Consider the following 26,828-nt stretch of genomic DNA (forward strand, 5'->3'; position numbering starts at 1 on the left):
TGCTATTAACTCTCCTCTCCCTCCTAAGCTCTCCTTCATCCCCCCCGCCCCCCAATCCAACATGCAGCATCCAACACCCCCACCCCTCTCCAATTCCATGAATGTCTCTAAGAAACTGTTTTCAGAGGCAGATAATTTTCGGTAAGTGCTTATCATTAAAACTATGCCTGGCACTTCACTGGTGGTCCAGTGGTTAAGAATCTGCCTTCCAATGCAGGGAACTAGGTTCCATTCTTGGTGCAGCAACTAAGCCCCCCTGCTACAACTACAGAGAAGCCCATGTGCCACGATGAGGGTCCCACATGCCACACCTGAGACCCAATGCAGTCAAATAAAAAATATTTAAAAAATTATTCCCGTTGTCCAATCGTGTTGGTCATCTAACAATTGCACTACTGGTCTTAATTCTGACCTCTTGGGCAATACAGGGCCTGTTCTCTCAAGCTTCCATGGTTCCGCCTCTTCAAGTTAAAATTCCTTGGTTAATCTCATTATTTAACAAGGCCACCCTTCTCTGGTCACATTGCAACCTAGAACTCCACCCAGCCTCTAGGCAAATCGGATGCTGACCTGCAAGGTTCAATTTTCTCGTTTAGGACCCGGAACAGCCAGGCCATGCACTCCTACCTCTGGACTCATGTTGAAAAAAACCAACCTGTAAAGCCAATTCTCTACTGTTTGCAACTGAACACTTTTCCAAATGGATATAAGTACTTGCTTTGTATCCAGCCCTGTGCTGGCTACTGTACTAATGCTGCTGCTGCTGCTAAGTCACTTTAGTCGCGTCTGACTCTGTGAGACCCCATGGACGGCAGCCCACCAGGCTCCCCTGTCCCTGGGATTCTCCAGGCAAGAACACTGGAGTGGGTTGCCATTTCCTTCTCCAACGCATAAAAGTGAAAAGTTAAAGTGAAGTCGCTCAGTTGTGTCCGACTCTTAGAGACCCCATGGACTGCAGCCTACCAGGCTCCTCGGTCCATAGGATTTTCCAGGCAAGAGTACTGGAGTGGGGTGCCATTGCCTTCTCCATACTAATGCTATCTCCAGTCACTGGGAAAATTTACTAACCATCTCTGCCTCAGTGTTCTCATCTGTAAAATGAGGGATCTGGACTGGATTATCTCTGTGGTCCTACCCTATCTGATGTCAGCTCTGTTGGCCTCATGACCAGTAGTCCTCAATGCTTACACTGGACTCTTAAAACAGTGCTGGCATTTTTATTCAGTAATTTACAGTCACAACTGTATTTAATTTGCATTTTAATATTTTCCTTCCTGAAAATATTTTTCATAATTGCTCTTTGGGGTCAGGGTAGAGAGAGAGAAAGAGGGAAAAAAAAGTTTTGCAGAATCTGTTCCTGCTGAGTTGGAGAATTCTTAACATTCTAAATCCTCTCTCTCCTTCTCTTTTTTGTCATCTATACCTCAGGCCAGTACAGGAACAAGCACCCTCAACACCAGCCTTCATCACTTGGTGCAGAGAGCACTGGGAGGTGTGTAATGTGGGCTCTTGTCCACTGGCCACCAAGCCCGAGGGAGACAGACTACGCAGAGCATTTGACATCTAATAAGCCTAATACAGAATTGATTAGTAAGTTTTGCTAGAACTTCTCTAGGTCTCTGTGTATTCAGCTGTATGGGGCAGGGCAGGTAGGGGGGTGGTGGTAATGACACCTGTCTAGCCTGCCCTGTGTGGATGCTCTGAGGAGTTAATCACGATTTTGAACACTGAAGAGGCTGCTTGTGTCAGGGTCATTTTTAAGATTATGACAGATACTCTTTCCACATGATGATAATTTTTATGACCAGGATAATCAGCATTATTTGCTATTCAGAGCTATTAGATGTGGCACATTGTATTTACCTAAATATTTCCACATGCTCTGAACATACATTTATTTGAACAAAGACTACTTTTATTGGGCTTCCCTGGCGGCTCAGCAGTAAAGAATCCGTCTGCGATCCAGGAGATGCAGAAGATTCAGGTTCGATCCTTGGATTGGGAAAATCCTCTGGAGAAGGAAATGGCAACCCGCTCCAGTATTCTTGATAGGAAAATCCCACAGACAGAGGAGCCTTGCAGGCTACAGTCCATCAGGTTGCAAAGAGTCGGACACAACTGAGCGATTGAGCACACAGGCACATACTACATTTATCAGACTGAAGAACAGACAGTTTTGAGCATCTAATCACTCTAGCACAAGAAGCATTTACTCTGTTCCTTAAGGATCTAATCCTATTCCTACAGGAGAAAAACATCTTTAAAATAAGTGGCAGTTGCCTGCCTATTAGACACATCACTAGTTTCTTTATTATTATTATTATTTTTAATATGGACCATTTTTTAAAGTTTTTATTGAATTTGTTACAATATTACTTCTGTTTTATGTTTTGTTTTTTTTTTGTTTGTTTGTTTGTTTTTGGCCATGATGCATGTGGGATCTTAACTCCTCAACCAGGGATCAAACCTACACCCCCTGCACTGGAAGGCAAAGTCTTAACCACTGGACCACCGGGGAAGTCCCAGAGACATCGCTATTTCTGACTTTTACTTCAAAATTTCTGAAAACCAAGGGAAGGTTTCAGGCTAAGACTCTTAATTCTAGCCCAGCTTGTTGCTGCTGCATTGTCGAGTTCCTCGTGGGTAACGGAGGCAGGAATACTCTAGTGGCTGCCACCACATGGGGATAATCATCAAGAGCCAAAAATATTTTAATTGCCTTGTAACCTCTCCTTAGCTGTGAAACAAGGTGGCCTTTATAGCTACCCCCTGGAGAGACTAAACAAGGGGGCCAGAACTGTTTTGAATGGAAAGCTATAAAGTCCAAGCATTTAAAAGGAGTGTTACTCTGTAATCACCGTGGCTATTTATAGAGCTGGCCTCCAGGCTTACTGCCACACAGAGAACGCTTCTCTGAGACTGCACTTACCATCTGACCTTGCTGAGGTTGAAGGTAATGTCCTAGAGGGACCTGCAGTAGGAAGAAGCCTGGGTGGGCCCTGTGATGTTGCAGTCACTCACCAAGGTTGCCCAGGAAGGGGACCAGGACTTGAACCCAGGTTGGAGACTTGTGCTGCACCAAGCCCTGTGAGGAGGAAGGTGAGTCCTACCATCTCTCCCCTGTCTATACACACAACTCTTGGAAGCTGCAATCTGTTCCCTGGAGGAGGGTGGGGGGGGCGGTGGAGTTTAAAAAGTTTAAATGAGAGGTTCTCTTCTAATGAAGTTGAGCAGCTCTAGATTTAACATTTAGGGAATGCCCAGTGGACAGCTGGTTTCCTGCTCACTCACTTGCTGGTTGACAAGCCTCTCCCATTCACACAATTTAAGTCTCCTTCTTAAACAAGAACAGAAATACAAGGATTGCCAGATAGTTGGCTCAAATTACAACATGAACAAAAGAGCCAAACAAATAGAGAAACTGGTTCCAGAGGAAACAAAAGTAATTCAGGGAACAGAAGAGAACTTGGGGGGGGGGGGGGGGGGGAATCTGTAAATAATATCCTCAGAAAAATGTGAGAAGAAACCATGCCTTAAAAGCAAGGATAGGATGCTATTTTAAAAGGAATAAAACAAGAAAGAGATCTTGGAAATTAAAATATGATTGTGGAAATAGATATTCAATAGAGATTATAGAAATAAAAAGAACTCTCCCAGAAAGATGAAGCCAACAACATGAAGACACAAAAATAAGACACAAGGACATTAAGATGCAAAAATAAGGGGGAAAGACAACCAATTAAGGTCCAAATTGTCTTCTGAGTCTCTGAAAGAACAAACTGAGAACACAGAAGGGGGCAAATTATGAAATGAAGAACATAAGAAAAATGTTTAAGCCTGAATGATGTTACCATGTAAATGTACATTGTAATTAAAATGGTCCACTGAGTGCCTGGTACAATAAGCTTAAAAAATAGATTCAGATCTAGATATAACATTAAAGTGCACCATAATGAGAATGAAAAAGATGCTGAATGCTTCAGGGGCAAATAAAATAGAACATCAACAAAAGCACAAAAATCAGAATGACAATATTAGCAATAAATACAAGAAGACAGTGGAACAAAGATCTTAAAATCCTGAGGGAAAAAAAATGATCAACTTCTATATACTCAAAAAAACCATCATTTGAATACAAGGGTAAAAATCACAGTATTTTCAGACATGCAAGGACTCAAGAAATTTATTTCACACAATCTCTTTCTAAGAAATTTACTAAGACAGGCTCTCAAAAAAGGAGGTAGTAAACTGAGGTAAAAATAAGACATAGAAGGTACTGGAGCCAGTCTAGGAGAGGAGTCAAGGGATCCCAGAGATTTCTAGAGCAAGCATTTCCAACCTGAGCAGGAAGCCAGAAATCCCTGAAAAGAGGTCTCCAGGGAAAATGGAGACTTAATACTTAAGCTAGGAAGAGCTTGGAAATAATTGGGAATATGATAAAGACAACTAATGGAACAGAAAAGAAAGCTACGGAGAAATTCCAGGAACAACAGAAAGCTGCACGAAAAGAAGTTCAATTATGATGCATACACTGTGTGACTCAGCAGTGAACAGTATTTACCTGGTCATAATAATATAATTGTTGCATACTGGTTTTCACTTACTGGACTTAACAGGCAGTTCAAAGAAGACTAAGTTATGGTTAACTGTTAGGAAATGACAAAATACAAAACTAAAAGTTAGGTGAACTGGGTTTGGAGAAAGGAAAAGAGGAAGCCAAGCTGGAGAAAAAAGCAGGGATGTTGATGGGAAGCCAAGATGGAACAGATAAAAGATATTATTGTATTTAAAGGTTTAAGTATGGCTGCCCTAGTCTGTCTGGCTCCTATAACAAAATACCATAGACTGAGTGGCTTATGTACAGCAGAAATTTACTGCTCACAGTTCTGGAAGATACATGTCTCAGATCAGGGTGCCATCCTAGTCGGGTGAGAGCCCTCTTCCAGGTTTGGACTTCTCCTTGTATCCTCATGTGATAGGGCAAGGGAGCTCTGTGGGATAGTTTTTAATAAGAGCAAATTCTATTCATGAGGTCTCCACTCTCATGACCTAATCACCTCCCAAAGAACCCACCTATTAACACCATCATCTCTGGTTAGGATTTCAACATGTGAATTGGGCGGGGCACAGACATTCGGGCCATAGCGATGGGTCAACAGAGAAACTGAAAATTGGAATATAACTATTCCTAGGATTTTATAGTGGTGGGAGCTATATCACTTATTAAATGAGCTATATCATTTATTATAGCAGGAACTAGGTGAAGTGTAAAATTGGTAAATCAAGGAATACAAGCAGAAATGCTCTTTATACATATCATGAGAAATAACTAAAACTTTGGGGGTAAGATTGAGGATAAACATTTCAAACTACATCATTTTCCTTAAATATTTTGAAATAATTTTAAACTTAGTTGTAAAAAATAGTACAAATATTTTGCATATACTTTTAATCTGGCCATTTTATCACCGTGGCACATGATCAAAACCAGCAAGTTAACACTGATATGATGCTATTAACTAAAATAGAGACCTTATCTGAATTTCACCAGTTTTTCCACTTTTGTCCTTTTTCTTTCTGTCCTAGGAACCCATCCAGGATCCCATAATTCATTTATTAGTCATGCACCCTTGGTTTCTGCCAATCTGTGACAGTTCTCAGTCTTGCCTGGTCTTTCATGACTTTGACTTTTAAAGGGTTATTTTGTAGTGTTTTGCAGGGGTTTGTGTGATGTTTTCTCATTATATTAGGTTGAAGCTATGCATTTGAGGATCATGAGTGATACTGTGCCCCTCTCACTACCTTGAATCAGAGGTACCTGATATCAACATGACTTATCAATTGGTGATGTTAACCCTGGTGATGTTAAGGTGGTGTATGCAGGGCCTCTCCAAAATTTACTATTTTCCTCTTGGTAACTACTCTCTCCAAGGAAATACTTTTAAGAATATGCAAATGTCCATTTCTCTTTAAACTCCAGAATCGACTAGTGTGAGCCTTGCCTGCAACAATTATTACTATAATGTTTACCTAACCAAGTTTTTATTTTCTAAGTCCTCTCACATTAATTCATTGGAATTCTTTTGTGAGGAAGAGCTGTCCCTTGCTGCCACTGTTTTACTTACTCAATTATTTTTATCAGTACAGACTCATGGATATTTTTTCTATAGATTGTAATACAATACTATCGGTTTCTTGTTCAATTTGTTCCACTCTTACTGTTGAGAGACCCATGAGGTTGGCTCCTTGGTTCTTCTGATGTTTTGAGAATTTATTTTCTGTAACTGCAAGATGGTCCAGGCTCATTTTTTAATTTTCCCTGCCCTAACCCTGGATTCAACTTTTTCTCTAAGGAACCTTGGTTCTTTTTAGTAGAGAAGGATGGCTCTATCTATATTTATATATATTACAAACGATGATTCATTAGAATTCCTCCAAATTTAACCCACTCACTCCTTTAGAGCCTCTTCTAGCCTTGATAAATGTGGCTTTCAGTATTTACAATATATTTACTTATTTGTTCAATCCTGAATATATACCTACAGTAGTTTCAGAATTGCTAACTCATTCCACTGTGAAAAAAACTTAAAAACCAGAGTACAAAGTTTGTATATAGTTTGTCTTTAACCTTATTATATCCAACCACAATATTGTTCTACAAAGTCATTTAAGTTATTCCTTTTCTCCCTTACTCTCCTCAGTGGAGTTGTGTTATTTTTACCTCAGTCAGGTTTGGTTTTTACCGTCTGAATGCCACATTGTGTTCCCCCACATCTTAATTGATTTTTAAATGTTTATTTTGGGGTGGTATGTGAAACATTACAACAGTTCTGAGTTAGAGCTCCAAAAAAAGATCCATTCAGGAACTTCCCTGAATGTGGCTAAGACTCTACACTCCCAATGCAGGAGCCCAGGTTTGATCCCTGGTCATGGAACTAGATCCCACATGCCACAACTAAGAGTTCACATGCTGCCAACTACAACTAAAGATCCCCATGCTACAATTAAGACCTGACACAGCCAAATAAAGTCAATATATATATATATATATATATATTAAAAAGGTCTATTCAGAGAAGTACGCTCTCTCCTTATTCCCATGACCCCAATCCAGTTCCTCCCTTCTTTCAACCCTTTTCCCACCTACAGCCTGTCAGTTCAGTTCAGTTCAGTCGCTCAGTCGTGTCCGACCCTTTGCGACCCCATGAATCGCAGCACGCCAGGCCTCTCTGTCCATCACCAACTCCCAGAGTTCACTCAGACTCACGTCCATCGAGTCAGTGATGCCATCCAGCCATCTCATCCTCTGTCGTCCCCTTCTCCTCCTGCCCCCAATCCCTCCCAGCATCAGAGTCTTTTCCAATGAGTCAACTCTTCACATGAGGTGGCCAAAGTACTGGAGTTTCAGCTTTAGCATCATTCCTTCCAAAGAAGTCCCAGGGCTTATTTCCTTCACAATGGACTGGTTGGATCTCCTTCTGTAGGGAACTGTAATTCCTAAGGCTGCCATGCAAAGTGCCATGAACCGACTGGTTTAATACAATAAAAAGTTATCTTTTCAGTTCTGGAGGCTCTGAGTCCAAAATGGAGATTATAGCAGGGGCAAACTCCCTCTGAATACCTTTTGTTGTTTCCTAGCCTCTGATGGTCTGCTGGTGATTCTTGGTGCTCCTTAGCTCATAGACACATTACCCTTATCAATGCTCCAGATGCTTATCATCTCCACAGGCTGCTTTCTCTTTGTTTCTCTCTTCACATGGTCATCATCTTAGAAGGACACCAGTCACACTGGATTAGGGGCCCACCTTGCTCCAGCATGACCCCATCTTAACTAGTTATATCTGGGAGGACCTTGTTTCCAAATATCACATTCTGAGGTCCTAGGAGTTAGGACTTAGACTTATCTTTTCAGGAGTGGGAGTCCAGGGAATCACAACTGAACTTGTAACAGTAACCTATCTCCTCAATTTTTGGTTTCTCCTCAGATTTTGTATGAAAGAACAAATATTTATATATTTTCCCTATCTCCCTTCTTTCTCACATGCAGGATAACATACTAAAAATGCTCTTGGGCATGTTATTTTTTTCACTTAACAGTATAGCCTGGAAATCATACCAGTTTCATAGAGATCTTCCTCATTCTTTTCTAGAGTACTTAGTATTTTCATTTTCTAGATGAATCATAGCTGATTCAATTCATCTTTAAAATGAGCATTTAGATGTGTAATTACCAGGAGTGTTGCAATGAGTAACCTTGTGCATATATATTCTCATATTGTTAGAAGTGTATCTGCAAGATGTATTCCTAAAAGTGGTGTTGCTGGGTCAAACTCCTTGTGTAGTTTTGTTAGATTATTGCCTAATTCTCTCTGCAGTTTGGATTTCCACCAGTAATGTGTGAGAATGCCTGTTTCCCACAGCCCACAGAACGTATCATACTTTTTGATATTTTGCCAATATGATGGATTAAAACTGTATCTCTGTGTTGCTTAATTTGCATTTCTGAGTTTGAACATTTTTTCATATATTTGAAAAATATCTTTACCATTTTTTCTATTGATTGTTGGATCATTTGTCCCTTTTAAAAGCACCCTTTCTGAGATAAATTCATATAGAATAGAATTTACCCTCTATGTGTACAATTCAATGGTTTTAGTATATTAAGGGACTTTTGTAACCATTAACATAGTCTAAGTTTGGAATGTTTTTATCACCCCCAAAAGAAACCTTGCATCCACTCTTATTCTTCGCCATCCCCAGCCCTAGGCATCCACTAACCAACTTCAGTCTCTGGATTTGCCTATAGTAGACAGTTCATATAAATGGAATCATACAATAATGGTCTTTTGTGACTTGCTTCTTTCACTTAGCATAATGTTTTCAAGGTTTATCAGTTATAGAAGATACCAATATCTCATTTTTATTGAATGATACTCCACAACATTTTGTTTGTCCATCCATTACATGGACATTTGGGCTTTTTTCACTTTTTGGCTTTTGTAAATAGTGTCCTTTAATAAAATGTCCATCTTCACCCCATGATTTGAGATGCCATCTTTAATGTCTAACATTCCATATGTTTTTGGATCTATTTCTAGGCATTCTATTTTACTGGTCAATGTATCTTTTCATGTAGTACTACTACACTTTTAATCACACAGGATTTTAGAGTATACTTGAATATCCGGTAGGGTAAGTCATCTCTAGTTGTTGGTATTTTTCAAGTGTTTTCCTGGCTATTGATGCCTTTGTTTTTTCACGTGAACTTCATTATCAACTTGCCTAAAAAAGCTTGTCAGTATGCATTAGCTTTTTAAATTAACCTAGGAAAAAATGACATCTTTATAATGTTGTATCATCCTATGCAAAAACAGGGAGGTGTCTATTTAAGAATACTTTTGTGTCTGTCAGGAGTGTCAAATTCTATTTTAAAAATCACTTTTCAATTACTGTAGGGGCTATATTGAGTTTTTAGCAATCTGATAACATGCAAAATAGAGATATGTCATATTCTCTGCAGAAAAAAGACCAATATCTTAAATGCTAATATGACATTATAAAAGCCAGTAGCCCGATCGACTAATGTCCTTGAAATTTTATCAATGTCAGCTGTAGAGGAAAGCTCTGGGCAGCCAGGAAATGCCAGAAATACAAGGTTATTTTCTTTCTTGGATCTTCCTCTCAGAGCTCTGCAGGGAGCAAGATCTTTCCCACCCAAACCATAAAATTTCTTGGGAAACATAAACAGCGTCTATCTCTTGAAGAGAGGGAGGCTGGTATAACCAATGGAGTCAACAATCTGAGGCAAAAATTTGCTGAACAGAGTGGAGGAGAGAAAGAAGTGTGTAGGGATATGCAGGCAGGACAGCAAAGCCCTCATAATAGATCAGGCACGGTATATACTGAGGCAAATTTATACATATCCATCTACCCTTTATATCCTCATGCACAAACATACCCACAGAGGACACAGAATGACAGAAGAATTGATCAAGACACAAAACAAAGGTCTGAGAGGGACAGAAGAGAGACCCTGACTCTGCCACCGTGGCCACAGGATGATTAACAAAGCACCTGTGAATCAAGTGTCAGGTTCTAAATCTGAAGCACCTTGACACATTAATTTCTAATTAACAGTATGTTTTACTATTTAGGAAATTTTGTCTATCACTGACATGTTGTTTGGAGAATACTGTTCACTACAAGTTCCACTTTAAGAACCTTACCTGAACAAATGCAGAGCTCCTCCTGCCCTAATCCCTGGCTCAGGGTTGACCCCCATCCTATCTGGAGGGAGGAGGGTGCTGGCTGGATGACTGACAACCTAGTGGAGGGGGTACCTCCGCAGCTCACCTGACTCAGGCCTAGTGAGATTCAGGTGAGCTCATGAGTCCTGGATACAAGGGTCTGAGGTTGTGTGAAGCTGGGGTCAGGAGACCACCCAACGTGGCCGACCTCACTTCTAGATCTGGGTCTGCTCCTAATTTACTCTGGAAGGAAAGCAAACCGTTGCCCTGTCGTGTTTTATCTTTCTGGTCTGTCAAGTGAACAGAATGACACATACCCTGCCTACTTTACTAGCGTTGAATCAAAACAGACAATGAACATGGAAATACATTAAAGAGAAAAAGTGCTGTCTGAATGGAAGGGCCTCCCTAGACTGCTCCAATGAACTGTTCCAGAACTTTTCAGTGTCCTAATTAGGAAGTGAGGAAACAATTAGATAATTTTCAGACATGTTTGTCATGGATGAAAAGATATCCACTCACTTAGTGGCTGAGTCACTATTTTAACCACGTCTGTATGTACCTTAAATCATTTTTAAAGGGCTGAGGAATCTGTGCTCCACTGCTAAAAAGACTTCCAAGCCCCATAACCCGACAGACAGTTCTGGGAATGAGGCCATCCCCGCACCGCTGGCAGGGGACGCGGAGGAAATGCAGAAAGAGGTTAAGTCAAACAGGAAAAGTTATTGTCACTCTGGAAAAGATTCTCTAGACACTCGGAGAAGCAGTGTCTGTTATATTTAACTAGGAACCAATATAATTAAAGAAAACCCAACATTTAAGTCTGTCCCTTTTGGAGTGAGCATATTTGTTCTCTGAGTTCATGCCCATGAATAGTAAGCATCTTTTGAGTAACTTAATACTTGGAAGCATTCTGCAGCGCAGCGATTTGTGAAATGTTTCTCTAACGCAGGAGTTCTGAGCTCGATCTCATGCAGATGAAATGACTCAAGTAGCGACCCTATTACAGCTGACAACACGGCCACCCACCCCGGGGGGCTCCGCACCCCCACACTCGCCTCGCCCCCGTTTCTCCTGGACTCGGATTGATTTCAGGCTAACAGCCCACGGGAACAGGAGAGACTGTGAATACCGGTCTTTTCCAACCCCAGCCGCCCATTTCAGAGCTTTTCCACTCAGGGAAGGCGTGCCATTTCCCAACCTCCATCATTACTGAACAGGCCTCACCTTAGTCCCCTATACTTCGCTACGAACTCATTTGGGTGAGGAAATATTTGTCCTTTGTATTGTAATTCAATTCTTTTAAGTACAGAAGTGAAAGGTCTTATTTGCTGTTAAAATAATTTCAGGCATCAGCAAACAGGTGTGTGGGGGGCTGCGTGGGGGGGGGGGGGGTGTTGGAGGGCTCATCCAATTGCCTTGACTCCCACCCTGAGGAAGGTCAGTCCCAAGGGAACTAAATTTACTCACTTGGGGTACTGCGGGCTCACTCAAGTCACGAGGTAAAAGGGGAGAGGAGGGGCTTTCTTCCTCCAGGACTGCTATCTTATCTGCTCTTCGTCCAAATCACCTGGTGATCACGGCGCCTGCTCTCGGGCCCCTCGTCCTCGGCCAGGCCCTCCTTCCTCTCCGGCGTCTTCCCTTGGTTGGAGAGCGCATGCTCACTACTCCTTGCCCTTCTGGCCCACCTGGCTCTTCTCATTAGGAGGGGGGGGGGGGTGTGTTTGTGGGGGGGGGGGGGTCTCACCCACCCTCGCGAGATTTCAGGTGGCTCCCATCAGCGACGTTACCCCCAGGTGCAGGGCTCCAGGGAAGAGGACCATAAAGGGCCTCAGAGGGAAGCGAGCAAAGACTAATGTGGCCTGACTGAGGGACAACTGGGACCCACGTCACCAATATGCATTAGGTTCTTGCCTGCCGGGAGGAGGAAGATCAACACCAAGTACAAAAACTGTTGGCAATAATTACAGGTCTTGGAATACCTAACAAAAAGTGAAGAAAAACCTAAAAATTTGGTTTTGGCTAGATATACACTACCGATTGGGGCTTCTCTTGTGGCTCAGCTGGTAAAGAATCCTCCTTCAACGCGGGAGGCCTGGGTTCGATCCCTGGGGTTGGGAAGATCCCCGGGAGAAGGGAAAGACTACCCACTCCAGTATTCTGGCCTAGAGAATTCCACGGACTGTGTAGTCCATGGGGTCGCAAAGAGTCGGACACGACGGAGCGACTTTCACTTTCACACTACGGATTGTATTGTTTATAATCTTCCCCCAATCACTACTTATTCCATTAAACACAAAGTATAATAAAAATTAACTTATCAGAAGTGATGTTTGACAAAGAAACTTACTCTTAGGGAAAAATTATAATCATATTAAACATCTGTATGGTTAATTTTGCTTGGATGACACCAGTGGCCAGTGTTTTTTCTTGGTATAACCTAAAATATAATAAACTGATGTTTTAAATACAACATATATAGTATTAGCTGTAGACTTTTCCTCTGCTTTGTTAGCTTATGTTAGCCCAATAAAATCTGACAATGGAATTTTTTAAAAGTAATGTTTGAGTTCCCTGAGTTACCTACAGCAAATTTCCACTGGCTATCTATTTTACATATGTTAGCATATATACTTTGATGCTACTCTCGCCCTTCATCTCCCCCTCTCCTTCCTCTCCCCTGCACTTGTCCACAAATCTGTTCTCCTAGAGGGGTGGGGTGGGAGGGAGGTTCAAGAGGGAGGTGACATATGTACACCTATGGCTAATTCATGTTGATGTATGACAAAAATCAAACCACTATTGTAAAGCAATCATCAATTAAAAATGAATGTAATTTTTTAAAAAGTGATGTTTGATCATTTGTACCAGCTTTCTTAGTTTGCTGCACATGTAATATGATCCCCTCACAGGCTCCCAATTATTTGCTGATAACCTCCAAATCTTTACCCACCTTTAGATCCACAAGTGCCTACCAGCAGCCGCCCCTCTGATGTCACCACATGGAAGTCAATGTGGTAGACCAGTGGGGGCACCGGCACCCATTCAAGTGTAAGAGTAGGTGTCAGCGTACTGACAGGATCCTTCCTGCCCAACAACAGCACCACCTCACTCCATACACCTGAAGCCTTGGCTACTATCTCTCATCTGCATCTGTGAACTGCTATCCACATTAGCACTGGACCCCAGGCTTGCTACCCTTAAAAAGGCAGAGCTAGCTTTCTAAAGTTCATACTAGAGCATACATAATTTACATGTAACTTCTGAATAGCTTCCTGTGTGTTAATCAACTTCTTTAGCATCAAACAAAAGTCCTTTCACAAACCCCTACTTTTTCTCCAGCGCAGTATCGTCTCTGTTGTTTTATCCGCTAGGAGTAACTAATTATCTCCGGCGAGTCTCTTTACTTCACTCTTTCTTTTTCACAGGCCACACGCACTGCTGAAAATGAGAGAGCTGGTTCCAGTTCAAAGCCTTTCACCGACCTGAGCGCTCAGCCAGAAGTTCTGCATCTGCAGCCCATTAGCTCTCCCGATAGCATTTTGTTATTCTCCTTGCAGCAGGAAAAACAAACAGCTGTCCCTCCCACAGTCTCTGCCTTCCTCCGAGGGTCGAAGAGGCTCTCCCCCAGGTGACCCCCTGCGACCCCATTGAGTTCCTTCCTCTGCAGTGGCCTTGTCCTCCCAGTTGTCTAGTCTGGTCACCACCCTCCCGTTTCTGGCAGTTTCTGATACTCCCCATCCCCCTCTCCCTGTTCTGTCTCGCTTTTCCCAGGTCCTAGACCCAGCGCTTCACAATGGATGCCGGTTGCCAGTGATTTCCACGTTTGCTTTCTCCCACAGCATGTAGGACATTCATTGTGGGCCACTTTCAGCATCACTGTCAGGGGGCAGCTTCAGCTTCAGGGAGGAGGTTGCAGGTGTGATTTGGGGCTTTGGCTTCTCTCCCTGTAATCTGCATTGGATCTCTCCCAAGCCATCCCCAGCAGACAGAATCAATGTGGAGACTGTGTTCACAATGCAGATACAGCTCCCCTTTCAACCAGACTGCCATCCTTAAGCTCCTAACTGGCACAGACTGGCGATCTGGAATGCTGCTTAGTTTTTGGCATTGGGCTCTCTTGGAGGAATTTATTCCAAGACTAGAGTTGCCTATAGGAAGTAAGCTAATTTAGCACCTCCCTGGGTGAGCCACTCTTAGCTGCTTCTTCATTCCTTTTTGTGATGTCAAAGCATGACCCAGGCCCATTGATTCCAGTGGTGTCCGATATGTAGCACTAGCCCTTTGTGGCTAAGTGAAATATGGTTGTTGTTAATTGAGATGTGCTGCAAGCATAAAATACACACTGTATATTGAAGACTTAGTATCAGATGATAAAAAACATTGTTAATTACATGTTGAAATGTTAATATTTTAGATATACTTCATTAAAATATCTTACTACTGTCAAATTCACTTACCTCTTTTTACTTTTTAAAATGTGCTACTAGAAAATTTAGAATTATATGTCACCTGCATCATATTTATTTCTTTAAAAAATTTTTAATTGAAGTATAATTGCTTTACCATGTTAAGTTTCTGCTGTATAATAATGTGAACTGTACTATATATCTATTGGACAATGCTGGACTAGACCTTGGCTCAGTCTTAAATGTCTTAATATACCTTCCAAAGGCTTGCAGTGTATGCTGTGTGTTCCCTTTTTTCCATCCCTGGCAATGCTTAAATGAGTGCTTAGATGTCTTGCTGATATACCCCAAATTTCTATCCACATTGTCCCCAGATGGCAGTGGGGAAAGTATGTAAACTGACTCACAGGGCAACCACAGATATTCAGAGCTCTAGTAGTGACTGAGTTAACAGAGCTTTCTTTTTTCCCTTCTCACACTTCTTTTGAAGAATAAAACACTGAATTCCTCATAGCTTAAAATCACACATCATCAACACTTATTCATAAGCATTACAGCATTACAACACAGAGAAATACTGAAAAAGCAAACGTACTTGGCTACTCAGTCTTCATCACTGAGACTCTGGTCATCCCACTAGAGCTATTTCATTGTCTTCAAGTCTAGAAGTTTATGCTACACTTTGGCCTAATGCCCAGTGATGTAGTATTAACCACATCACTGATCTGGATTCTGTTTTTAAGTATAGCATTCATGAAAATCCTGTTTGTTTAAACAGATTATCCTTAGCACACTGTGCTCATTACCTCTTACTAACTGGAGAGAATATACTTGAGTTTCTGATTTATAAAATATATATATTAAAGAAAAAACAACTCTCAGGCAGGTATGGGGTGTGCCTTGATAGTCATTATTCTTCATAAGAGAACTTAAATCAGAATCTGAACAATGAATTCAGATCAGCCTACAGCTGATCCTCAACAGCCTACAGTTATGGCTTTAACAACTGGTTAGCTTCCCAAGGAGAACACTCTGCTCCAGAGTTTTGTGCCTGCTCTTGGCCTTTCAGTCTCCGGGGCATCTGAAGGTTCCCCCACCTGTCTCCTCTCTGGAGACTGAGAGCCAGCAAATGATAACAGCTCTGGGCTGCAAACAGCTTTCTCTGCTTTTGGCTAGGGTTTCTCTGGTGGCTCAGATGTTAAAGAATCCACCTGCAATGCGGGAGACCTGTGTTCGATCCCTGCGTTGGGAAGATTCCCTGGAGAAAGAAATGGCAACCCACTCCAGTATTCTGGCCTGGAGAAATTCATGGACAGAGGAGCCTGGCAGGTGGTCCATGGGGCCACAAAGAGTTGGACAGGACTGAGCAACTTTCACTTTCACTTGATTTACACCCACGTGGCGCTAGTGGTCAAGAACCCACCTGCAGGAGACTTAAAGAGATGCAGGTTCTATCCCTGAATCAGGAATATGCCCTGGAGGAGGGCATGGCAACCCACTCCAGTATTCTTGCCTGGAGAATTCCATGGACAGAGGAGCCTGGTGGGCTACGGTCCATGGGGTTGCAAAAGTTGGACACGACTGAAGAGACTTAGCATGCACACACATACTATCCTGAACATAACTTCATTGGAAGGAATACCAATTCTTCAAACAAACAAAAAGATCAGCGATGGTCTGTTTATCTTTATATAATAAGGAAGCTTCTACGGATGCATATGTATGTGCTCAGCCTGTGTTTGTTTTTATGTATTATTTGTGTAAAAAGTACTATAAACCTATTACAATACAGTGTATATATAGCTCATTGTGTTAGCTGGGTACCTAGGCTAACTTGTTGGACTTATGAACAAATTGTGAACTTACGAATGTGCTCTCAGAACAGAACTCGTTTGCATGTAGGGAACTTACTGTAGTCATGTTTACCAAGTATTTATGTGTTGGGAAGTGAACATATTAAAAATGTATACAAAGTCCCTGTTCTCAAACCGCCTACATGTGTAGGAGAGAATTATGTAAACAAAGCAGAGCGAAAGAATACAATTCATGCTGCTGCTGCCGCTAAGTCGCTTCAGTCGTGTCTGACTGTGTGACCCCATAGACAGCAGCCTACCAGGCTCCTCCGTCTCTGGGATTCTCCAGGCAAGAACGCTGGAGTGGGTTGCCATTTCCTTCTCCAATGCATGAAAGTGAAAATGAAGTTGCTCAGTCATGTCTGACTCTTCGAGACCCCATGCACTGCAGCCTACCAGGTTCCTCCATCCATGAGAGTTTCCAGGCAAGCGTACTGGAGTGGGTTGCCATTGCCTTCTCCGGCAATTCATGCTCCTATGTACCAAATGCCAAGGCCACAGAATCCTTGTATTGGTCCAAAAGGAGGAGTGATTTTGCAAGTGGACATTAACAGTTGCAGAGAAACTTTCAGTGATTAGGGACTGGAGGGTGTCCTGGTTTGGGGGGAGAGGAGGGTGCCTGAGTGGGGTACAATAGAAGGTGGAACTCACGCATTAAGCTGGGGACAGACTGCATTTCATGCCAATGGGTTTGGGCTCCTTGCTTCTGCCTCTGGGGAGCTTTCAAAGGGTTTTTGGCACAGTAACCTGATCAGATTTGTCTACTAGAAAGGAAGCACAGGTGTGGGAGGGATGGATTGCATAGGATGGATAGCAGATGAAGAGACTGGGAGAACCCAAACAGGCGGCTGATTTAGTGGTAAGTTTTAATGCTCAAGAAAAATACACAGGAATCTACTGAAGCCCACTATTCAGAATGAGGTCCTGACATTCTAACATTTAGTTTGTGTGTGTTAGTTGCTCAGTTGTGTCCGACTCTTTGCGAGCCCATCGACTGTAGCCCACCAGGCTCTGTCTATGGGATTCCCCAGGCATGAATACTGGAGTGGGTTGCCATTTCATTCTCCAGGGAATCCTCCAGACCCAGGGATCAAACCCGGGTCTCCTGAACTGCAGGCAGATTCTTTACCACTACACCACCTGGGAAGCCCACAACACAGTTCAATATCCTTTATAACAGGAATGTGTCTGCCATGTTGGACAGCAAAGCAAAGACTTCCCATACAGGGAGACATGGTGAGGGCTAGCTACTGCCTGAGCTGGTAAGCACTGGAAGGGTGGGAGCAGGAAGGAAAGGGGTCTGCACCCCATAGATTAAAACTACAGTCTTGATTTTAATAGAAACAGGGCTAGAACAATACATTCCCAGCACTGATAGGGGTTGGGGTGTTGGATTCCCTTCTATCTGGGAAACTTCCAGGTATCCAGAGGAAGGATGAAAAGACACTTAGTTCTGAATTAAAACCTGGAACTCCTTTTATCATAGAAACAATGTTATAAATGCATTATATGGCAGGCCTCTTGAATGAATTGTTCTTCAGGTGCTCAGTCAGGTCTGATTCTTTGCAACCCCATGGACTACAGCACACTAGGCTTCCCTGTCCTTCACTATCTCCCAGAATTTGATCAAACTCATGTTCATTGAGTCACTGAAGCCACCCAACCATCTCATCCTCTGTTGCCGCCTTCTCCACCTGCTCTCAATTTTTCCTAGCATCACAGTCTTTTCCAATGAGTTGACTCTTCGCATCAGGTAGCCAAAGTGTTGGACCTTCAGCATCAGTCCTTCCAATGAATATTCAAGGTTGATTTCCTTTAGGATTGACTGGTTTGATCTCCTTGTTGTCCAAGGGACTCTCGAGAGTCTTCTCCAGCATCACAGTCAGAAAGCATCAGTTCTTCGGTGCTCAGCTTTCTTTATAGTCCAACTCTCACATCCATACATGACTATTGGAAAAACAATAGCTTTGACTAGATGGACCTTTGTCGGCAAAGTAGTGTTTCTGCTTTTTAATATGCTAGGTTAGTCATAACTTTTCTTCCAAGGAGCAAGTGTCTTTTAATTTCATGGCTGCAGTAACCATCCACAGTGATTTTGGAGCCCAAGAAAATAAAGTCTGTCACTGTTTCCATTTTTTCTCCATCTATTTGCCATGAAATGATGGGACCAGATGCCATGATCTTCATTTTTTGAATGCCAAGTTTTAAGCCAGCTTTTCCACTCTACTCTTTCACCTTTATCAAGGGGCTCTTTAGTTACTCTTTGCTTTCTGCCATTAGGGTGGTGTCATCTGCATATCTGAGGTTATTGATATTTCTCCCAGCAGTCTTGATTCCAGCTTGTGCTTCATCCAGCCTGGCATTTCACATAGTGTACTCTGCATATAAGTTAAATAAGCAGGGTAACAATATACAGCCTTGACGTACTCCTTTCTCAATTTGGAACCAGTCCGTTGTTCCATGTCCAGTTCTAACTGTTACTTCTTAACCTGCATACAGGTTTCTCAGGAGGCAGGTAAGGTGGCCTGGTATTCCCATCTTTCTAAGAATTTTCCACAATTTGTTGTGATCCACACAGTTAAAGGCTTTAGCATAGTCAATGAAGCAGAAGTAGATGTTTTTTCTGGAATTCCCTTGCTTTTTCTATGATGCAGCAACATTAGTAATTTGATCTGTGGTTCCTCTGCCTTCTAAATTCAGCTTGCTGGAAGTTCCTGGATCATGTACTGTTGAAGCCTAGCTTGAAGGATTTTGAGCATAATCTTGCTAGCATGTGAAATGAGCACAATTGTATGGTAGTTTGAACATTCTTTGGCATTGCCCTTCTTTGGAGTTGGAATGAAAACTGACCTTATCCAGTACTGTGGCCACTGCTGAGTTTTCCAAATTTGCTGGTATACTGAGTGCAGTACTTTAACAGCCTCATCTTTTAGGATTTGAAATAGCTCCTCCCCTGGCTTTGTTCGTAGTAATGCTTCCTAAGGCCCACTTGACTTCACACACCAGGATGTTTGGCTCAAGGTGAGTGATCACACCACGATGGTTATCTCGTGTGTGTATAACTTTTTTATACAGTTCTTCTGTGTATTCTTGCCACCTCTTCTTAATATCTTCTACTTCTGTTAGGTCCATACCATTTTTGTCCTTTATTGTGCCCATCTTGAATGAATAGCAAGTCTGAAATCTAGTCCATTTGTGTACTATTACATTGTCTTCTGGATAATTTACTAACAATCAGATTTTGGGAACATGATTTGTCTGTAAAGTGGAGATTCTCTGCTGTTGAGTTTATAATCATGCTACATCATCTGCTGTAAATTCAAGGTCATCTTGAGAATTCTTTGTGTTGCTGCAAAGAACTGTATCAGGAGCTATCACCAAGGATAATGGCTTGGAAACAGTTCTATTTGAAAAATAAGTCACAGTTTTTGGTTTTGCTAGAATAGAACTTTATTTATGGTATCAAGATTTTTAAAAACGGTTTTATATTTTAAAGTATGCAATAAATTTTGATACATTGATCTTGGTAATATTTTCCCATATGAGAAGATTTTAGAAAACAATGTCAAGTGGCTTATAATTCAAAAGAGTTGTTTGACTTGATAATTCTCTGGAATTTCAGATTATAAATAAAAAACGAAAACAAATAAAATCATTTAAATTAGGATGAAACACATTTGTAATACAATTTTATGTCCGTTAAAATTTGTTTGATTACAGAGAAAATATAGGCTAAAATTATGTGCTTATAAGTTCTAAAAAAATATGACATCCTTGCTTTAAGAAAATGACCCTATTTACTTCCAGCTGCAGAATGAATTTTGAGATACTTTGCTGTTTGGGATGAGGGGCTGTGTTGCTTGATTCAGGCTCCTTTCAGACCATCACTGCATACCTGGAAAATGAAGCAGATGCTGGTCTGTGGCTGGGTGCTGGTGGGAGTGTCTGGTCTTATTAACACGCTGTTTCATTTGAGTCACAGAATCACCCAAGTGAATGAGTCAGATGAAAAGCAAGCTATATATTTTCTCAAGCTCTGAAATCTGCCATATTTGACAGAAGTGATATTTAGACAATCATGTGGTAAAATCATTTTTTAACAAAAGCAGTTTTCACGTTCAGTTCTACATAATGAGAACATTCCAAAATGCACTGGCTCATCTTAACACTACTTTGCTCATGTAGAGAAAATGAATTCTGATGGTAAGATCCATATACAGATAAAAATATGTATACATATATTTGTATATATTCAATACCAGAGATGATCCTTCCCTGTCTGTTAGCAGTCAATTCATGTTTAAATGAAGAGATTTCTCTTTGGGAGTGTGGTTCATGTTCACACCTGATTTGACAAAATCTGATAGCCGGCACAAAGTACCTTCTGACTGTATGAAACTTTACAGAGCATCTCTCTGGAACGGACAACAATCTTACATGACAATGAGAGCGTGCATGCGTGGTTATTTTCCTTTGACAGATGAAGAACCAGGAACCCAGAGAGGTGAAGTATGTTGCTTCAGTTTAAACATTTGGTAAGTGATAAAAGCAGGGCGTTTCCCCTGAATGCTGGTTAACACAGAAGAAGATAAGACAGAGGGTGCATGGATCTGTGAATTACTTTCTCTAACCTGGGCTGCTGATGTGATGTTTGGAAAGTGGCTTTGCTTCTGTCACTTATGAGATCCCTACCAGGTGCTGAAAAGTACACATGATATTAGACCCCAGCAAACTGTAACCAACAGCCGGATACACTTTTTACACCTCTTGGAGTGTGTGTGTGTGTGTATTTAAGAAGATTCATAACATATATTTACAATTATTCCTAAATCACCAAAATACCATATTGAGAAATAGCTTTAACTTTTTTCAAGAGCATTTTTCTATACAATCATTCCAATACAGGTATAAAATATATAAATACAGCCTTGGCACACTTTACCTTTGCAGGTGCACTGGAACACTTTCCCTTTTGCCTTATTCTGCTCACCCTGACTTTTGATTGTTTCAAAATTCCTTTACACATCTCTAAGTTCCTTGAGGATGGGGATGGATTTCTTTGAAGCTGACAACTCTCACCCCTTGGCCTAGACAGAGCTATGCATATCACAGGCATTCAGTAAACCTTTGTTGAATGCACGCACAGGATTTTTATGTACTTCTATTTAGCTAAAGTAGAAGTCTATCTCCAGCATTTTGCCTAAAGAGTTTTGGATTTATAGCAAAATATTTTCATAGTAAACAGTTTTTTAAAAAGCATAAGAAACATGGTAATAAATTTAATACAAATGATGCACTGTAACTATTCTTTGGTAATTTTTAACAAATTATTTGGTTTTTTTGACTAAAGTGAAATACTAAAAATATAAAAATGCAACTACAGAAATTAGCTTAATCTGTAAACATAATAAACCCTGTAAACATATAAGTACTACATAATTGTGCAAGTGTAAAGAATGACTAGTAAAGGCAAGTATTATACATTTAACTTAGTTCTTCAAGGCATATTTAGGAATACTGCTTTGTGGAGCTTTAGTTTGAAGAAGGAATTCTTTTAACTAAATGAAAACAGTAAAGAGTAATGGCTCTATCAATGAGCCATAGGATATACAGGCAAGAGGGAGGCACTGATACCTTTCAACCTTCACAAATCTGAATTTGCTTCACATGTCCTATGAACTACCTCGTTTAGTAAAACCGCGTACTAACAAAAGCCAAATACTTTTAAAATGAAGAAGTAAACAGCTTTTTGCAAGTGAATCAGTTGACTGAAAATATAGGTTACACACTTGGCAAAATTTTTCCAAAAACCTGCTACTGCATGTGCAGTAGGCAGGTCTAAAAAATAATAACTGGCTGCAGGCAGCACTGAATATATTGTTGTGTACTCAGTATTGAAGTTTTTTCCCCCAAATTTCAGTTCTCCTTCTCAAAAAAATCACACTTTTCACACATGACACTTATCACAGGTATTCACAGTTATCATTTCAGTAGTTTAAGAAAGAACTGCCTGGCAAATACTGTAAAAGAGGTAAATCCAAGGACAAAACTCACGATTTCAGGCACACAGGACTTGGGTGTGAACTCAATCCTTGGGTGTGAACTCAAAATAGAACAAAACCACTATGTAAATGCAACACATTACTAAAATGAATGAAATAATGGAAAAGTTGTCATACTAGTTCTTCTAATTCGTTGACATGATTTTCTCCAATATCTGAGAAGCATCAATGGCCAAGGATTAGTAGTTCCTTGGAAAATTTTAAGTCAAGATTTTGCTTTAAAAAAAGTGGCAGTAAAACACCATAAATGGTTACTTAAAATCTAATCAACGCCATCAAAACCCTGAGTGTTCTCAATGGCCATCTGAAGTTTATCCCATAATTCTTCAAATGACTCATAGGGTGGCAAGTCCAGGCGATTAAAGCTGAAAGAACAGAGAGAGGCTGGTTATGACGGACAGTGACAAAGTGACAAAGCAAGTTCCCAGGGCAAACTATTCACAGTGCAGCTATTTGTGACAGAATGTTCCAACAACAGGACAAGACCTTTTCTCTTTAGGGAGAAGGAAGGTCTAGGACTGGACTCAAGGTGCGGACTCTCTTCCTGACTTCTTGGTGGTGACCTCTGACCTCCACCCTGACCTCCAAATGTTTGGGTTCCTGTCATTTGAACCTTCAAGAGGGAATGTGCTAGCCCTTTATGGAATGGCTTATCACTCATGTGATGGAAGCAACACATCATCAACAGTTCAGATGTGTCTCTCCAGTGTTCAGCTACCTGGACTTAAAGCCCAAGCCCGCCTGGTAAAGAAACACCTGTTCCTGAGTTAGTCTTAATGTCTCTCCATCCTCTCCCTTCCATCCTCCACCTCCTTATCTGCCACCAACACAGCACAGAGGGAACCAGACCTTCTGTGTCTAGACTGTGAGAGGACCTTCTCTCTCTGAGGACTTGGTTCTCTAGGGTCAAAGAAACTGCTTACCAGGTATGAGCTCTTGGCAGCTTCTCAGGTGTGCCCCACTGCTCAACTGTAAATGACTGTGGTCCATTTGAGCCTACAAGGAAGAGAAGTTACTTTGGTTTCATTTAGCCTTTATAGGAGCTCCTGAACATTTCACAACTCACTTTTGCTAATGCAGAACTTAAAACACACAGATAATTCATCTAGTTTCTTTAAATTCGAAAGAAATAATGCTGTCTTGGGCTGATGACTTTACTGTCCAGCCACGAAATGAGGACTCCTATCAGTTCATCTGTGGTCATGGTATCACTCTGACCTGTGGGGCATGTTTAATGGGACTTTTGCTGTTCCCCAGCCCTGCATTTCCATATACCACCTCTATCATAGGTACACAGAAAATGGGCATTTTTTTGAGTTCCACCGAAAACAGCTTTAATTTTTTTCTGATTATTTTTCTCTATTGCTTTATTTTTTTGCAGTAAGATTATATAATGAAAGATGTAAAGATCACCTGAAATTCCACTGTTAAATCTAAGTAAACATCCTATCATTAATCTTTTTCTGCATATGCATAGAATTTTATGTGCATGTGTTCATTTATACATGCTACATTTTTCTCTTATTATGAACATTCTTAGAAACTTTTTCTTCCTTTGGAGTTTTATTCAATTATTCCTTTTGCAATTCTCAACATCCTTCAACCTCCCAGGTCATCAATACTAACAACCTGATGAGTCACCTTCCATACTTTTCTCTATGTCTCAGACTCATATCCAAATATGTGTGTGAGAGTATAACTGTCAGAAGCAGTACTAAAAATACTATTTTCCATACTACTGTTTCCTCAAAAAGCACTGCTGTTCACACATCACCCATCACAATTATATCTACAGTTAAAATTTCAGTACTTTTGTCATTGTATTTTCCACAACATGGAATCATATATATTTTCCTGCCTCTTGATTCTCTCACCTGAACACTCGATTTGAAACACTCCCTATTAAGTCAACCAATATAAATGTAACATACTTCTTCTTTCTTGGGGGGCTAAGGCACATTTCATATGGGATCCCAGTTCCACAAATAGGGCTCAAACCCGAGTGGAAGGGATCAAACCCCTGCAGTGTTAGTGTGAACTGCCAGGGAAGTCCCCGTGAAATACTTTTTATTGGCTAGATAATACTGTATTGTAATATTAACATTCTGAAGCAACTTCTACTTCTTTTGTAAATCCATAAGAATTTGAATGTATAGTCTAACACTAATAACTCTGGACCTGTGTATGAGATACTGCGTTAGTCGCGTCTGAATCTTTGCGACCCCATGGACTGTAGCCAGCCAGGTCCCTCTGTCCATGGAATTTCCCAGGCAAGAATACTGGAGTGGATAGCCATTCCCTTCTCCAGAGGATCTTCCTGAACCAGAGGTCGAAGCTGGATCTCCTACATCATAGACAGATTCTTTACCATCTGAGCCACCAGGGAAGCCTGTATGTGAAATATCTCCTCCAAATTCCAAAAAATGCATGCCATCAGTGGGTGACTGTAGGTCTGGGCTGCATATAAGAGGACGGTGGAGCTAGAGATGGAAGGGGTGCTTGCCCTGCTTTGATTTTTCTCTACTGACTGGTTAAAGAGCAGGAGGAGAGAATGGAATGGAAGTCAGGGGAAACCACTGGAAAGACAAACCCAGTCAGGTGGGGAATGAGCATGTTGTTGAGTGGTAACTCTATAGTCTCATCCTTCTCCTTGGGAGAGAAGAGGCAGCTGCCTGACAGGTTCTGCAAACAGATGTTCAGTTAAGCTTAACAAGGAAACCACATAGGCCAAGGAGGGGATAGAAGGGCTCCGATCTTGGCTATACCTCCTCTGAAAGAGTCGTTTTTCTTGATATCTTTAAAAGCAAGTACATGCCATTCCAATAAACAGAATATTTGACTTTGTTTATTCCATTCTTTCCCCCAAATGTATTCTACTATGAAACACTCTGTATTTTGTTGTACACCTATTAGTACCCTGTGGAACTTTATATGTTGTCTATCTTAAACCATCACACCACGGCAATGTTTTTTCTGTGACAGAATGCAGAATGGGAATCAAATCTAAAATTCAAGAATGGAAAGTAACTTGAATCATTTCCTGTGTTCAGTTTTCTCTTTTGCTATCTTACTGAGAGTCCCTTGGACTGCAAGGGGATCAAACCAGTAAATCCTAAAGGAATTAAACCCTGCATATTCATTGGAAGGACTTCTGCTAAAGCTGAAGTACTTTGATGCTAAAGCTCCAGTACTTTGGCCATCTAATGTGAAGAGCTGACTGACTGGAAAAGATCCTGATGCTGGGAAAGATTGAAAGCAAAAGGAGAAGAGGGCAGTAGAGGATAAGAAGGTTAGATAGCATCACTGACTCAGTGGACATGAATTTGAGCAAACTCTGGGAGACAGTGAAGGAGAGGCAAGCCTGGCATGCTGCAGTTCATGGGCTTGCAAAGGGTTGAGGGTTGGACATGATTTAGCAACTGAACAACAAACAACAACAACAACAAAATAGAAGGTGTCCATATATGTTGAACTTCTGCAGTGTATCTAACTGTAATCATTTAAAACTATGAATTCTTTTTAATTAATTAAATATTTGTATACATGAAAGAAGACTGAAGACTAGTCAGTCATGAAAAAGACAATTGGCATCAGCTCCATTTTTAAATGATCTGCGGAAAATCCATACCATACAGTTCAGCAAATCCATTCATAGGCACACGGGATGTGCCAGTGACAAACTGAAGTAGTCGTATTCTTTTTTCTGAGTCCATCATTAACACAGCCTGCGTCAAATAAAAGCAGCATTTAGGAACATCACTGGAAAAAATGTTAACAAAACTACCCTGAAAAATGTGTTACCAGAGTTTAGTTAGAGCCTGAATCATCACTTGTGAAATCTGCATGTTTCCTTTACTTCAAGCTGTGTTTATGGTGGTTTACAAAGTTCTTGAGACTCCATTTCCAAGGCTTCATGGTAACTGTTGAGAATGGGGTTATAGCCTAACAAAGTGACAAAATTTCCTCTTGGCTGTGACTATGTGGCTTTTAAAAAATTTTATTTACTGGAATTATTATTTAAAAATTGTATTTACTGGCATACCCATTTCTCTATCACATTCCAAGGAGCCAAGTAGGAGTCCCAGAGAATTCACTGCTTGTTACAAGTTCCCTTGAAGAATCCCTTCTTTAGTAAGGAACCAAGAGCCTATCTCTCTCAGCTAACACTGCCACTTACTACACTGTACTTATCTACAAATAAGTATGTATGGAGGTAAATGTATATAGTACAAAATAAAAAATAATTTTTGTGGGGCT

General features: G+C 41.0%; 1 protein-coding gene and 1 long non-coding RNA gene across 4 annotated transcripts in view; one reads left to right on the forward strand and one right to left on the reverse strand.

Annotated features, from left to right (window-relative positions):
• The first annotated feature begins 1,306 nt into the window (after nucleotides 1–1,306).
• LOC102410806 lies at nucleotides 1,307–14,778 on the forward strand. Its single transcript, XR_003112314.3, has 3 exons — nucleotides 1,307–1,590; nucleotides 2,459–3,099; nucleotides 13,676–14,778. It is a non-coding gene; the product is annotated as an uncharacterized LOC102410806 (long non-coding RNA).
• Nucleotides 14,779–19,934: 5,156 nt separating this feature from the next.
• Nucleotides 19,935–26,828, reverse strand: part of NEDD4 (NEDD4 E3 ubiquitin protein ligase) — a 146,382-nt gene continuing 139,488 nt past the window's right edge. For all 3 annotated transcript variants that reach the window (XM_006074923.3, XM_006074918.4, XM_044925047.1), the window contains 3 exons: nucleotides 26,200–26,296; nucleotides 23,495–23,567; nucleotides 19,935–22,936 (listed from right to left, as the gene is read on the reverse strand). In XM_006074923.3, the coding sequence (XP_006074985.1) occupies nucleotides 22,834–22,936; nucleotides 23,495–23,567; nucleotides 26,200–26,296 (273 nt within the window). In that variant the 3' untranslated portion in view covers nucleotides 19,935–22,833. The remainder of the gene's footprint in view (nucleotides 22,937–23,494; nucleotides 23,568–26,199; nucleotides 26,297–26,828) is intronic.

Source organism: Bubalus bubalis, chromosome 11 (assembly GCF_019923935.1).
Source record: "Bubalus bubalis isolate 160015118507 breed Murrah chromosome 11, NDDB_SH_1, whole genome shotgun sequence".
Taxonomy (NCBI): domain Eukaryota; kingdom Metazoa; phylum Chordata; class Mammalia; order Artiodactyla; family Bovidae; genus Bubalus; species Bubalus bubalis.